The sequence below is a fragment of the Elgaria multicarinata genome, chromosome 8 (assembly GCF_023053635.1).
Source record: "Elgaria multicarinata webbii isolate HBS135686 ecotype San Diego chromosome 8, rElgMul1.1.pri, whole genome shotgun sequence".
Taxonomy (NCBI): domain Eukaryota; kingdom Metazoa; phylum Chordata; class Lepidosauria; order Squamata; family Anguidae; genus Elgaria; species Elgaria multicarinata.
Genome location: NC_086178.1, coordinates 5,372,094 through 5,384,227, shown reverse-complemented (window position 1 = coordinate 5,384,227; position 12,134 = coordinate 5,372,094). Strand labels below are relative to the sequence as shown.

The window sequence follows — 12,134 nt, the reverse complement described above, 5'->3', positions numbered from 1 at the left end:
GGTGGATTCCTGCATTGAGCAGGGGATTGGACTCGATGGCCTTGTAGGCCCCTTCCAACTCTGCTATTCTATGCTTCTATGACTCCTGGAGCGTAAGAGTTTGCTTTTCTGCAATTAGCCAGAAGCAGAATTAAAACGATGACGGCACACAGCATTTCATAGATAGAACTACATTATCCAGCAATGCCTCCACCCACCCATGACCAAGGTTCTTCTGTGTTTGCTAAACAGTAAATCCAATTCAAAGATCTTTGCCAAAGTTAATTAACAGCTTCCTGTTTGCAGCGGCTGCCCGGTTTTATTGTTTATTGTTCAGTGCAGCAGTAGGATTATTAATAGGCTGTTTATTAAGCAGGTACATGTTGAAACACGTTGACAAAATATCTCCTTCAAAGGGTTGCTCAGTTTTCCTAATGTCAAAAAGGTGATTGTCAATGAAATGCAAGCATGCCCTGCTTGGGAGAAATAACCAAGAATAAGACAGCGATTTGGGGTTTTTAATGTATTTATTTTGAAAACCGGTTCCTTGTGAAAGAGTACACTAAAGAGAGCGTAGATTTCCTTTTGTCAACCATAAAACGTGGACTGCCTGCTGTCGGCCAGCACAGAGGTGTTGGGGCATGCGCTGCGTTGCCGGCTGCAGCAAGAACATCCTCCAGGCGGCTTTCCAACTTCAGGCATAGCGCCAAGCTTCCTTAAGGGCCAAAGCCCTGGGAGGACAAAGGATGAAAAAGGCAAAACATTAGTGCCACCGGCAGGAGTTCCGCCTGCTCGCAAGGGGCAAGGCCTCCCGTTCGAGTTCTGCCATGGCCCTGCCGGAACCGCAACAGGAATCCTCCTTCGGAGATTCGCCGGGCTCAGCCTCACCCCAGCCTGGTGCCCTCGGGGTGTGTTGGCCTACAACTCCCAGAATCCCCTGCCAGAATGGGCAAGGCTGGCCTAACCAGTCAGATGGCCAGAGGGGCTTCTTGGAGCGAACGCCTCGAGACCAACGAATTCTGATCTGCGGATTGGCTTGCAACTCATGAAAATCATTTCAGAGATTAAAAAACACGCACGCTTCTGACACGCCTGGGTTCAGCTCACATGCAGTCCATATAATCCAGCCTTCCCGAACTTGGAGCCCACTAGATGCTTTGGGCTTCGTATCTCATAAAGCTGGAGTTGTAGTCCAAAACATCTGGGTTTCACCAGGTTGGGGAAGGCTGATCTAACCCCTCCACTGTGAGCTTGCATTCCCCCCCCCACAGGCCATCGATCTAGGGAAGGGGGGCTGCGGCATGAGGGCCTCCTCTCTCCTGCACCAAAGACTGCAAGGATTTTAACCTGGGGGTCCAGGGGTGGAGGATGGCAGGCTACCTAAAACCTCTGAACTGCCAGCAGTGCAGGAAACCTGGAGCTCAAGTTTGAACAGGTTCAGTCAAGGGAGCAGGCCACGCCTGCCAGCCAAGAACACTCCACAGCAGCCCCAGGAACCCGGAGCTGGCAAGGAGAGGAGCCCTCTTTGCCTCCCCTCTCCCGCCACCTCCGGTGGTGCCGCAGCGCACATCCAGGCCGGGCTCAGGCACAGCGGCGCCTGTGTGAAGGAAGTGTCTCAGGGAGTCCACAGAGGTCTTTGCACCACGTCCAGCCGGCTCAAAAGCCTTCACGGCTGCTAAGCCTTTTTCCCTGCTGTGTGTGCGGGGGGCGCCGGGGGGGGGGGGGGATAGAAATGCAAAATCCGTGGACTTTCAGAAAGCGGTCTGAACATCACGGCGCACTGAGCTACCAGGAGCAGCGCGGAGCAGGGGTGTGTGTGTGTCCTCAACACGCAACTAGCGAGGGCCGCTTGTTGCCACAGAAGGTCGCAGCGGCCGCTGTCTGAAGGGTCTCTGCAAAACCAGCAGACGAATCCACAGAGGAGGGGACTTCTGCGTCAGATGAGCCGTGAAAGCAAGCCACAGGACTTCCACGTTCAGAGGCAACGGACTGCTGAATACTCAATGAGTGGCTCCTCTGGGGCACGGCTGCCTCTATCAGGCCCTGCTTGCAACCTTCCCAGGGGCATCTGGCAGGCCGCTACTAGAGGCGTGGCGCTGTTGTGTGTGTGTGTGGTGTTTTTTTTAAAAAAATCACATTTATATCCCACCTTTATTCCTCTTGGAAGCTTCCATGGCTGCCTTCCTTTCCATGTAGTCCTCACAACATCCCTGTGAGGTAGCTCTGGGCCAGTCACTGTCCGTGTTCAGAAGACACCTTTAAGACGCCTTATTCGCCGTGGTTAAAGCCGTGGGTTTAAGGTGTCTTCTGAACGGGGCCACGAACTCTCAGCCTATGCCTCAGCCTCACGGCCGTGGGTGAACTTGAACCAGACTCCCTCCAGTCAAGCATTCCGCCAAACTGGCTCTCCAGTTGGGGTAGCTGAGCACCCGGAGCCCTCCAGCCCGCTGGGAAACCCGTCCCTCTATCCAGTAGGATATTAAGATGGTTTTTAGGATGTTTTTAACACTGTATGCTATGTTTTAATTCAGTTTTATGTATTTTATCGTTCATTGTTGTTCCCTGCCTCAATCAAGATGGAGAGGCGGGTAAGAAATTATTATTATTATTAATTATCAATATTTTATTTAATAATAATAATTAATTATTATTGATTATTGTTAATTATTAATTATTATTGTTCTGAATTATTACGTACCCTCGTCTCCAAATAATAATAAATATTATTATTAATATTAATTATCAATATTTAATTTATTATTAATAATAATTATTATTAATTAATGTTATTAATTATTATTATTTACTTATTATTATTATTGATTATTTTTAATTATTAATTATTATTGTTCTGAATTATTACGTACCCTCGTCTCCAAATAATAATAAATATTATTATTAATATTAATTATCAATATTTTATTTATTTTTAATAATAATTATTATTAATTAATGTTATTAATTATTATTATTTACTTATTATTATTATTGATTATTTTTAATTATTAATTATTATTGTTCTGAATTATTACGTACCCTCGTCTCCAAATAATAATAAATATTATTATTAATATTAATTATCAATATTTTATTTATTATTAATAATAATTATTATTAATTAATGTTATTAATTATTATTATTTACTTATTATTATTATTGATTATTTTTAATTATTAATTATTATTGTTCTGAATTATTACGTACCCTCGTCTCCAAATAATAATAAATATTATTATTAATATTAATTATCAATATTTTATTTATTATTATTAATAATTATTATTAATTAATGTTATTAATTATTATTATTTACTTATTATTATTATTATTATTATTAATTATTATTGTTCTGAATTATTACGTACCCTCATCTCCTAATCATCGATGTACTCAAAAGGCTCCGGGGGCTCCGGCTCCTGTTCCTCCTCCTCGATCTTTGGCCCGTGAGCTGCCACTGGCTCCACCAGCTCTTCGGTGTCCTCGCTGGTGTCTCTCAAGACAATGATGCCACCGATGGAAAGCTAAGAGAAACGGGAGCGCCAAAGGCAAACACTCATCCTCCTGGGCACGGGGTTCAGAATCACGGTGCCGGCCAAGGGGAGTCGTGTGAACAGTCGGGAGCGGCAGGTCGTGAACCAGCCAACCCAGGGCAGGGCACAGCAAGAGGCGACCAACGGCCGCCCCAACCCCAATCTGATCACTGCTGCAGTTGAGTTTAAGCTGGCCGAAGGGAAGAGGCCTCCCGTTCAGCCTGCTGCCTGGCAGAAGGGCAGCCGTAGGAGACGGGAGGGGGCAAGGACACGGACTAATGGGCTCAAGTGACAGGAAGCCAGATCCCGGCTGGACATCAGGAAAAGCTTCCTGACTGTTAGAACAGTACGACAATGGGACCAGTTACCTAGGGAGGTGGTGGGCTCTCCCACACCAGAGTCATTGAAGAGGCAGCTGGACAACCATCTGTGAGGGATGCTTTAGGGTGGATTCCTGCACTGAGCAGGGGGTTGGACTCGATGGCCTTAGAGGCCCCGTCCAACTCTACTATTCTATGATTCTAGTCTCCAGTCTCTTCAGCACGATCCTCCCGGAGTGCAGGACACGGAATAATGGGCTCAAGTGACAGGAAGCCAGATTCCGGCTGGACATCAGGAAAAACTTCCTGACTGTTCGAGCAGTACGACAATGGAACCAGTTACCTAGGGAGGTTGTGGGCTCTCCCACCCTAGAGGCCTTCAAGAGGCAGCTGGACAACCATCTGCCAGGGATGCTTTAAGGTGGATTCCTGCATTGAGCAGGGGGTTGGACTCGATGGCCTTGTAGGCCGCCTTCCAACTCTACTAGATTCTATGAAAGAAGCTTAGTCTTTCCAAGGGCACAAGAGGATGGCAGACAGGGTGGATCTGGCCCACAGGCCACTACCTGCCTGAGCCAGCCCTTCCTGAAGCGGGACATCTTGGGCCCTGTTCAAGGCAGTGCAGCTGGAGAAAGGCCAAAGAGACACAGGCAGATCCCGTCTCAGGGAGGGGAACCACCTCGCGGGAGGTTTCTCCTGCCCAAGCCCTGGCGAGAGCAACGGGAGCCAGGGATGACCAAAGACATTTTGGGGTCTGTGTCAGTAAAAACAATTCAACTGCAGATGTACCCTATTTCTTCGATTCTAAGACACACTTTTCCCCCCATACAAACATCTTTAAAAACAGGGTGCGTCTTAAAATCGCAGGTGTGTCTTAGGGGTTGTTTCTTTTTTCTGTTGGTGGTACTGAAATTAGTGTGCGCCTTACAATCGATGGCGTCTTACAATCAAAGAAATACGGTAGTAATTGTCGTTTTGCTGCCAAAGTGGGTTGCTGCACCCTGCCTAACGGCAGGGCTGGCTCTGATAGGAGCTGTGCCGAGAGCCCAGCGGGCATCGAGGGGCTGGCGCTTGCTCCTTTAGACAAGGCGTGTGCCCACGAGTTCCCCTTGCCCACGCGGCCATGAGTGGGAACAGGGCGAGGGGCGTGGGGATTCTCTCCCTCAAGCCCTTTCGTCTGCTTATCGCGTGTCCCACGGGCCTTTCCGGCACGGGTCCTTTTGTTTTATGCGATTCAATTGTTCCACACTCTGAAAGCTTCATGGGGTGATGCAGAGAGCGGTGGTCATTGCCCGGGAGCCAAGCAGGACTTACGGTCTTGAACGGCTGGTAGCGGCAGCTCTCTGGCATGGTCAGCACCTTGAGCTGGGCAGGCATCACCCGGGCCGGATTGTCGAGGATCTGGAAGGACGGCTCGGGCTCTTTCTTCTTCTCTTTCTCATCCTTCTTCTCGGTTTCATCCTGTTTGGGAATGAAGGGGGGGGTGGAGGGAGGGGAGTGAAACAAACCAAATGCCCCTGAGACGACAGAAGCCACAATGGAAAGACAACAGCACTGGCCCATAAGCACCTGGGCTCAATTTCATGCTTTGCAATGTCAGGATTTGGCCTGATCAGAGCACCTGGTTTGCATCAGAGGCTAAGCAAGGTGCAGAGAGGGTCCCACTGGCCACCCTGAGGCCTGCTGCTGGACTTTCCCCATCCCTGTTCTCCCTGATCCTGCCTCTCTTACTCCATGTCTTACAGCAGTTATGGCGTCCGGATCCCAGTCAGTACATGTGCCTATGTGGTGGCCAGGACTGCATTACCAGCAGCCACGGCAAGCCACAGGCCTGTGGGTGCAGGCCTCTGACGGGCAGGGGTCCCTGCCACACTATCTAAGAACATCAGAAGTGCCCTGATGCTGGATCAGACCAAGGGTCCGTCTAGTCCAGCACTCTGTTCACACTGTGGCCGACCAGCCATCGGCCAGGGATGAACAAGCAGGACATGGTGCAACAGCACCCTCCCACCCATGTTCCCCAGCAACTGGTGCACACAGGCTCACTGCCTTGAATACTGGAGACAGCACACAACCATCAGGGCTAGTAGCCCTTGATAGCCTTCGCCTCCGGGAATTTATCCAACCCCCTTTTAAAGCCATGCAAATGGGTGGCCATCACCACATCTTGTGGTAGTGAGTTCTGAGTCACACGGCTCAGGTGTTCCCCCTCTCCTAAAGCCCCATGGCTGTACAAGCCAAAAAAACAGGAAGGCTGAGACATCTTAATGGGTTGCTTACACAAAGGAAAGGAAAGCAGGTCACCCTGTTCCATTCCAAGCTCAACGCTGGTGTTTTTCTGCGCTATAAAGCCGTCTTCCGAGATGGCAGCGGGGATTGATGGCTCCCGTTTGGAGGCTATTTCAGCTACGCTCTCCCACCCCACTCCCTGTGTCTTCAACTCTCGGTATGTGTCATATGCCTCCACCACCACCACCCCGTCCGCCCCCCACTAAACACTCTCAGGTATGCTGCCGGCTCACTTGTTTTGACAACATGGAAGGAGGGTGTAGAGTAAGAGTTTGAGCTATGAGCCAGAAAGGATCTGAGGTAACTTTTTTTGCCTCAGCCACAAACTCACGAGGTCGTCTTATGGAAGCCACCATCTCTCAGCCTTAGTAACATGGTGGGGATAACAATGGCAAGGCTTTGCTTCGTGGGGGTGTCGAAAGGGCGAAAGCGCTCCCAAGACACTCCCAAGTGCCACAGTTAAATGGAAGAGTAGAGCACGAAGCTTTAGAAGCCTGTCATGTCTTCACACCCAGCCTAACAGCAAGGGGGGCGGGCATAGGCGTGCGCAGCACATTTCATTAGGTGGTTCGGCCAGGGATTTTTTTTTTAAGGTAAACATTGATTGAATATACCGTAATAAAGGACTTTTTTTTCATTCATGAAACAAACGAAATAAACGAAAACTGAAGTAAACTTTATTTTTTCAATTAACAATTAATCTGTACTGCACTGTTGTAATTATTTGATTGGGACTGAAGTAGAGGAGCGCTAATTTTATTGTACTTATTGTCTTTAAATATGCTTAAATATCCCACAGTTACCTTGCTATTCTATTTCTACAATTCTTTTTCTCCTGTCTTTTTTCATCCTCTCTTCGTTTTCAGGCTGCATCCTATGCACATTTACCTCAGAGTAAGTTTGATTGATCTCAGTGGGGCTTACTTCTGAGCAGACGTACATAGGATTGTGCTGCAGCTCTGTTTCAAAGAGACACAAGATACACACATTCCATGTTTACCAAAAGAACGGCTTGAAAAAAGGGGGCTGGACACCCTAAAATAAGCAAGGGCAGATAGGAATTGTTTTAGCAAGCATCCTGAAAAAGGTGCTGCTGAATGAACCCTCCTTAGCCGGGAGGTCCTGGGGGGCATTGCAGTTCTCCCCCCTTCCCCCTTTCTTTTCTCTTGCTGGAGGCCAGACTGGGGTGGGCGGTGGGGCAGCGATGAGGAGAGGAGGCACGTAAACAGACAGCTTCTCTCTTTCTCTTTTTCTCCCAAACATTACAGTACCTGCAGAGCTGATGACAAGAGGAGGGCAGCAGCTCCGAAGGGGGAAGGGCCCCAATCCGCAGCTCCGGGCACTCTTACTCCTTACCGAAACAGTCCCCTCCTCGGCTCCACCACGTGCTGCTTCCTGGCCCCAGCGTGGCTGCTGCTCCCACCTTGTTCAGCGACTGTCGCGAGAGGTCAGGCAGAGCAGCTGGGAGCAGGGAGCGGCTGAGTGAGTGAAAGAGCGAGCAAGCTGGGGGGGGGGGGCAGCAGCTGCACCGGTAAAAAAAAGCCTTCTGGAGGAGGAGCGGGGGTGGCGAGCAGCTAGCACCGTCCCTGCTGCCACAACATGGCAGCGGCGGATTAGGATGTTCAGCTGAACCCTTTGAATCTGTTGTCCGCACGCCAATGGGGGGGCATCCCACAGTTTTGGTACCACCACCGAAAAGGCCCTGCCACTTGTACCCAGAAATCACATTCCCAGTGGTAAAAGGATGGAGAGCGGAGCCTTTGGAGCAGACCATACGGCCTCTGTCAGATGCATCTGGGATGAGGCAGCTCTTGAGCGGACCTGGCCCCGAGGAACCCTGACAAGGAGGAAATTCTGTCCCAGCTTTTGGAGACATACAAGGGTCTGCCCAAGATGCTATCTGTGTGACTTCCCTACATAATTGGGGAGTATTGATTTAATGATGCGATGATTAACCTCGGTTCGCTATTGACTAATACTGAATGCAGGTAGAGGTCATGATTAATGCCTAGCAGATAGAACCTCCTCCCCTCTGTTCTTAGGTAGGAACCCAAGATTCGGAATGGCAGAAGCGAAATATTTTTCAATGCTTAATATACCTAAATACCGGCGCGCGTTAACTCTGGCAAGATTTAATGTCCTGCCATCTACTCTGTTCCAGGGGAGGTTTCAGAAAATCGCTTTTCATGATCGCTTGTGCCCATGTGGAAGCAATGAAATTGAATCGGTTGTCCACGTTTTAACTCTGCTGTTGTTTTTATACAAAGATTAGAGAGGAATTATTACTTGACACCAGTTTAGAAATTAATGCACTTCGCTTCAGGGCCACAGAGGACAGAGACACAACCGAGGCTTTTGCAAAATTCTTTTTGAATGCTATGAGAATAAGGACTCTCTGGAATTGATTCTGCTGCACACTTTTCAAATCTGTATGTAATTTTGCCCTACTCCCTTGTATGTGTAATGTCTGGTCGGTGACCGTAATAAAGTTGTTGATGATTAATGCCTAAAGCAGCCTTTTCCATTGGCCCTGCTGGCTGAGAAGTAAAAGTCCGACACATCTGGAGGGCAAACAGCTGGCCTAAAGAACCCCTGAAAGGGAGGACTGAGGTTGCTCGCTTGCTGTCGAAGGCTGGAAGAGATTTATTTATATTTATTTTAGCATTTTTATCCCGCCCTTTAGCCAAAAGGGCTCTCAAGGCGGCTTCCAAAAATATTTCTGAGGACGGTCCTGGTCTAAAACGGGTCTTTCACCTCTCAACGCCCCACCACAGCATTCCTGGGAGATGCTGCAGACGGTAAGAGCGCTCGAGACTCACCACTTCCATTTTCTCCTCCTCCTTTTTCTCCTTCTCCTTCTCTTTCTCCTTCTTTTTAGCTTTCGCAGTGATGGACAGCACGGCAGTAGACACCTGAGCAGTGCAACAGGATCAACAACAACAAGAGAAAGGCTTTCAGGCAAAAAAGACCATAATGGTACTCAAGAGGCAAAGGCCTGGCAGGAGGTGCAGCTGACGGGGCCCACAGAGCTTACAAGGGAGGGCAGCATATTATTATTATTATTATTATTATTATTATTATTATTATTATTATTATTATATTTATTTGTATCCTGCGTTTTGCCCAATGCTGGGCCTCAAGGCGGCCTTACAAAGTTTAAAATATACATTGGGGGGGGGATAAACAAAAGCATAATCATTTAAAATACACAACAAAATTATAAGACATTAACATAGATGGAGGGCCGGATTATTCTCCAAAGGCCTGCTTGAACAAAAAAGTTTTAGCCTGCTTCCGAAAGCCCATCAAGGAGGGAGCCAGCCTAGCTTCCCTGGGAAGAGAGTTCCAGAGCACCGGAGCAGCCACCGAGAAGGCCCTCTCCCAGGTTCCCACCAGGCATGCCTGTGAAGAAGGTGGGACTGAAAGAAGGGCCTCTCCAGAAGATCTCAAAGCACGGGCAGGCTCATGAGAGACAACACAGTCTTTCGGATAACCTGGACCCGTGTCATAGTAGGCTCTACAGTGGTTCAGGCTTTACAGCTACAATGAAACACAGTAATTGATGTTCTTACTCTGCCTTAGAAGATTTTGGCTTGGGCTTCTAATTTAAGGAAGTGTTCAGAAGGAGCTTCACATCCGTTTAACAAGTTATTCCTCTAGTTAAGTATTACAGTTTCACATCCTTAAAGCTAAGTGGTTACAGCATATGGGGCTGCAGGCCGGTGTGGGCCCTGCCACTGGTTGGTGGCAAAAAAACAAAAAAACCCACACCTGTCGGTTTGCCACTGAATTTTGGCAGCAAACGGACGCTTCAAAAGGACAAATAAACTCACAAAAACGCATGCCAGCAGGGTTCTGTGCAAATGTGCGTGGGGAGACACAGACCCATTTGAGAAACCTGTTGGCCTACCAAATTCTGTGCCCACTCCCAGGTTTTGAGCTGCTTTGTGAGCCGATCCACACATTACATTTCTTTAGACGTGCGTACACCATGATCATGAGAGTGTACATGTCATGTCTAGCCCTGCTCCCCCTGGGTCAGAAGAAGGTGTTTCAGGTGATCAATCAGAGACTCTGAAGTAGAGGAGTCGGCGCCAGAAACAGGCCAGCCTGTACTAGTAGGGGAGAAAGCTCTCACGGGCTTTTCACCAGCTGGGCGTGAACCCTCTCCAGAGCTTATCTCGTCAAGGGCAAATAATACACAGTCAGTGGGAAGCCAACATTCTCCTGAAGGAGAGAGCACAGACAGGTTAGCCGATCCTAGAGTGTGCTGCAGACTAAAATGGGCGGACCTAAAAGAAGGCGAGAGAAAGTCAGCCCAGCTGGCGTCTCGTCAGAAGCTGCCTCAAAATTAGTCTCTCTGAAGTTAACACGTCTTGGGAAAGGGCTTTCCATTCTTCTTGAAAAGACAATGGTCACACTCAGTTTGCATAGTTTTGCCCAGGGGGAAAGTTCCTAGAGATTAGACTCTCTTCAGGTGGGAAGAGATGTTTATTGCTTGAATAAAGCTTTGTGGATTACTTAGTAGACCTCGTTATTGCTTTCCCAAGAACGCAAGAGGTTTGGAGAAACATGACAGCACACCTAAAAATGTAGAGTGTGAATGAGAAAGCCGTATGATTGGAAGGAATGAGGCACACACCAGAAATTCAGGACCGACCGCTGCTGCCATGTACTCTTGTAGCAAACTAGTGTTTGCTATCAAGAAATGCGTACAAAGGCCCAGAGGAGAGTGCACCAAAGTTTTGAACTCAGGACCCCTAGGGAAGCAGCGATATCAGCATTTGCTCCGGCTGCCTCCAAAGCCGGAGCGGCTGAAGCTTTTCTTTCTGGCCTTCACGCAGCCAGGGAGGGTTTTCGCCAGGCTACTCACAGGGCCAGAGGACAGACCTCAGCAGGGGCACACAAACCTTTTCTTTCTCCTTCTCTTTCGGCACCTCCAACGGAGCTGGGTAGGCAAACGTGGAGGGCTTGACGTTGGATCTGTACTGCACTTTTGGCATCTGCGAAAGGAAGACAGTTTAGAGGGCATCATTAGAGGACCGAGGCAGAAACCGGAGAGCAACGCAAGGACCTCATGCACACAAATCATGTAAACGGCTCCTCTGGCACTCTCCGGAAGCTCCGGAGCCATCAGTGGGCGCGTGTTCCGCTGAAACATTATTATTCCATTAGGAGGCAATTTAGCCCGGTGAGGCATTTTAGTTTTCTCTAGCTCCCACACGGTACAGCGCGTTGTTGATGCTCTGCTCTCTGCCCTGGCTTTTACGTTTTAGTTCTGACTGGGCAAGCCGAGGTTAAGGCAGGGCTGCGCGTACAGAAAGCGCAGGAATTGGCACTGGGAACAGTACGTTCAGAACCTCAAGTTTTAAAACACACACAAAGTTTCTAGCCCTTAAGGGGCTGCAGAGATAAAGAGAGATGGAAGCAGCAACTTTCAAAGGCGACTGGTGCAATAAAAAGCCTAGAAGGAGAACACTGAGAGGAGACACACTTTGGGGCTGTGAAATCCGCTCCCCCTTCCCATGGATTTCCACAATGTTACTTCCTCTCACTCCATCTTCCCTCTATTGTGCTGCTCTGCAGTTAGGATCAAGCCTTTAACCTGAGAGGATCGAGAAGAGATCCTGGCCCTCCTCTGTGTGACAACCTTTCAAGTATTTGAAGAGTGCTATCACGTCTCCCCTCAATCTCCTCTTCTCCAGGCTAAACAGGCCCAGTTCTTTCAGTCTCTCCTCATAGGGCTTTGTTTCCAGAGCCCTGATCATCCTGGTTGCCCTCCTCTGAACATGCTCAGATGTGTCCTAAGACACATAAGATGTGTCTTAGGACACATCTATCTTAGGAGGCACCATCTTAGAAGATGCATTCCTCTGGTGAAGCTTCCCCCAACCTAAAGCCGTCCATGTGAGAGGCTGTTGGGTTGTGGGAGTTCTATTGTCTCTTCCGGCTTGGATTTAAGGGACTTTTAGTGGCAACCAGGAATGTCTAGGTGGCAGCCAGGAATGTAACCTA

General features: G+C 48.6%; 1 protein-coding gene across 1 annotated transcript in view; it reads right to left on the bottom strand.

Moving 5' to 3' along the window:
- Positions 1 to 487: 487 nt before the first annotated feature.
- The window catches only part of PSMD1 (proteasome 26S subunit, non-ATPase 1), a 138,340-nt gene continuing 126,693 nt past the window's right edge, over positions 488 to 12,134 (bottom strand). Inside the window, exons 21-25 of the mRNA XM_063131768.1 lie at positions 11,030 to 11,122; positions 8,939 to 9,031; positions 5,145 to 5,291; positions 3,346 to 3,501; positions 488 to 710 (exon numbers count right to left, since the gene is read on the bottom strand). Coding sequence (XP_062987838.1) covers positions 3,355 to 3,501; positions 5,145 to 5,291; positions 8,939 to 9,031; positions 11,030 to 11,122 — 480 coding nt within the window. The 3' untranslated portion in view covers positions 488 to 710; positions 3,346 to 3,354. The remainder of the gene's footprint in view (positions 711 to 3,345; positions 3,502 to 5,144; positions 5,292 to 8,938; positions 9,032 to 11,029; positions 11,123 to 12,134) is intronic.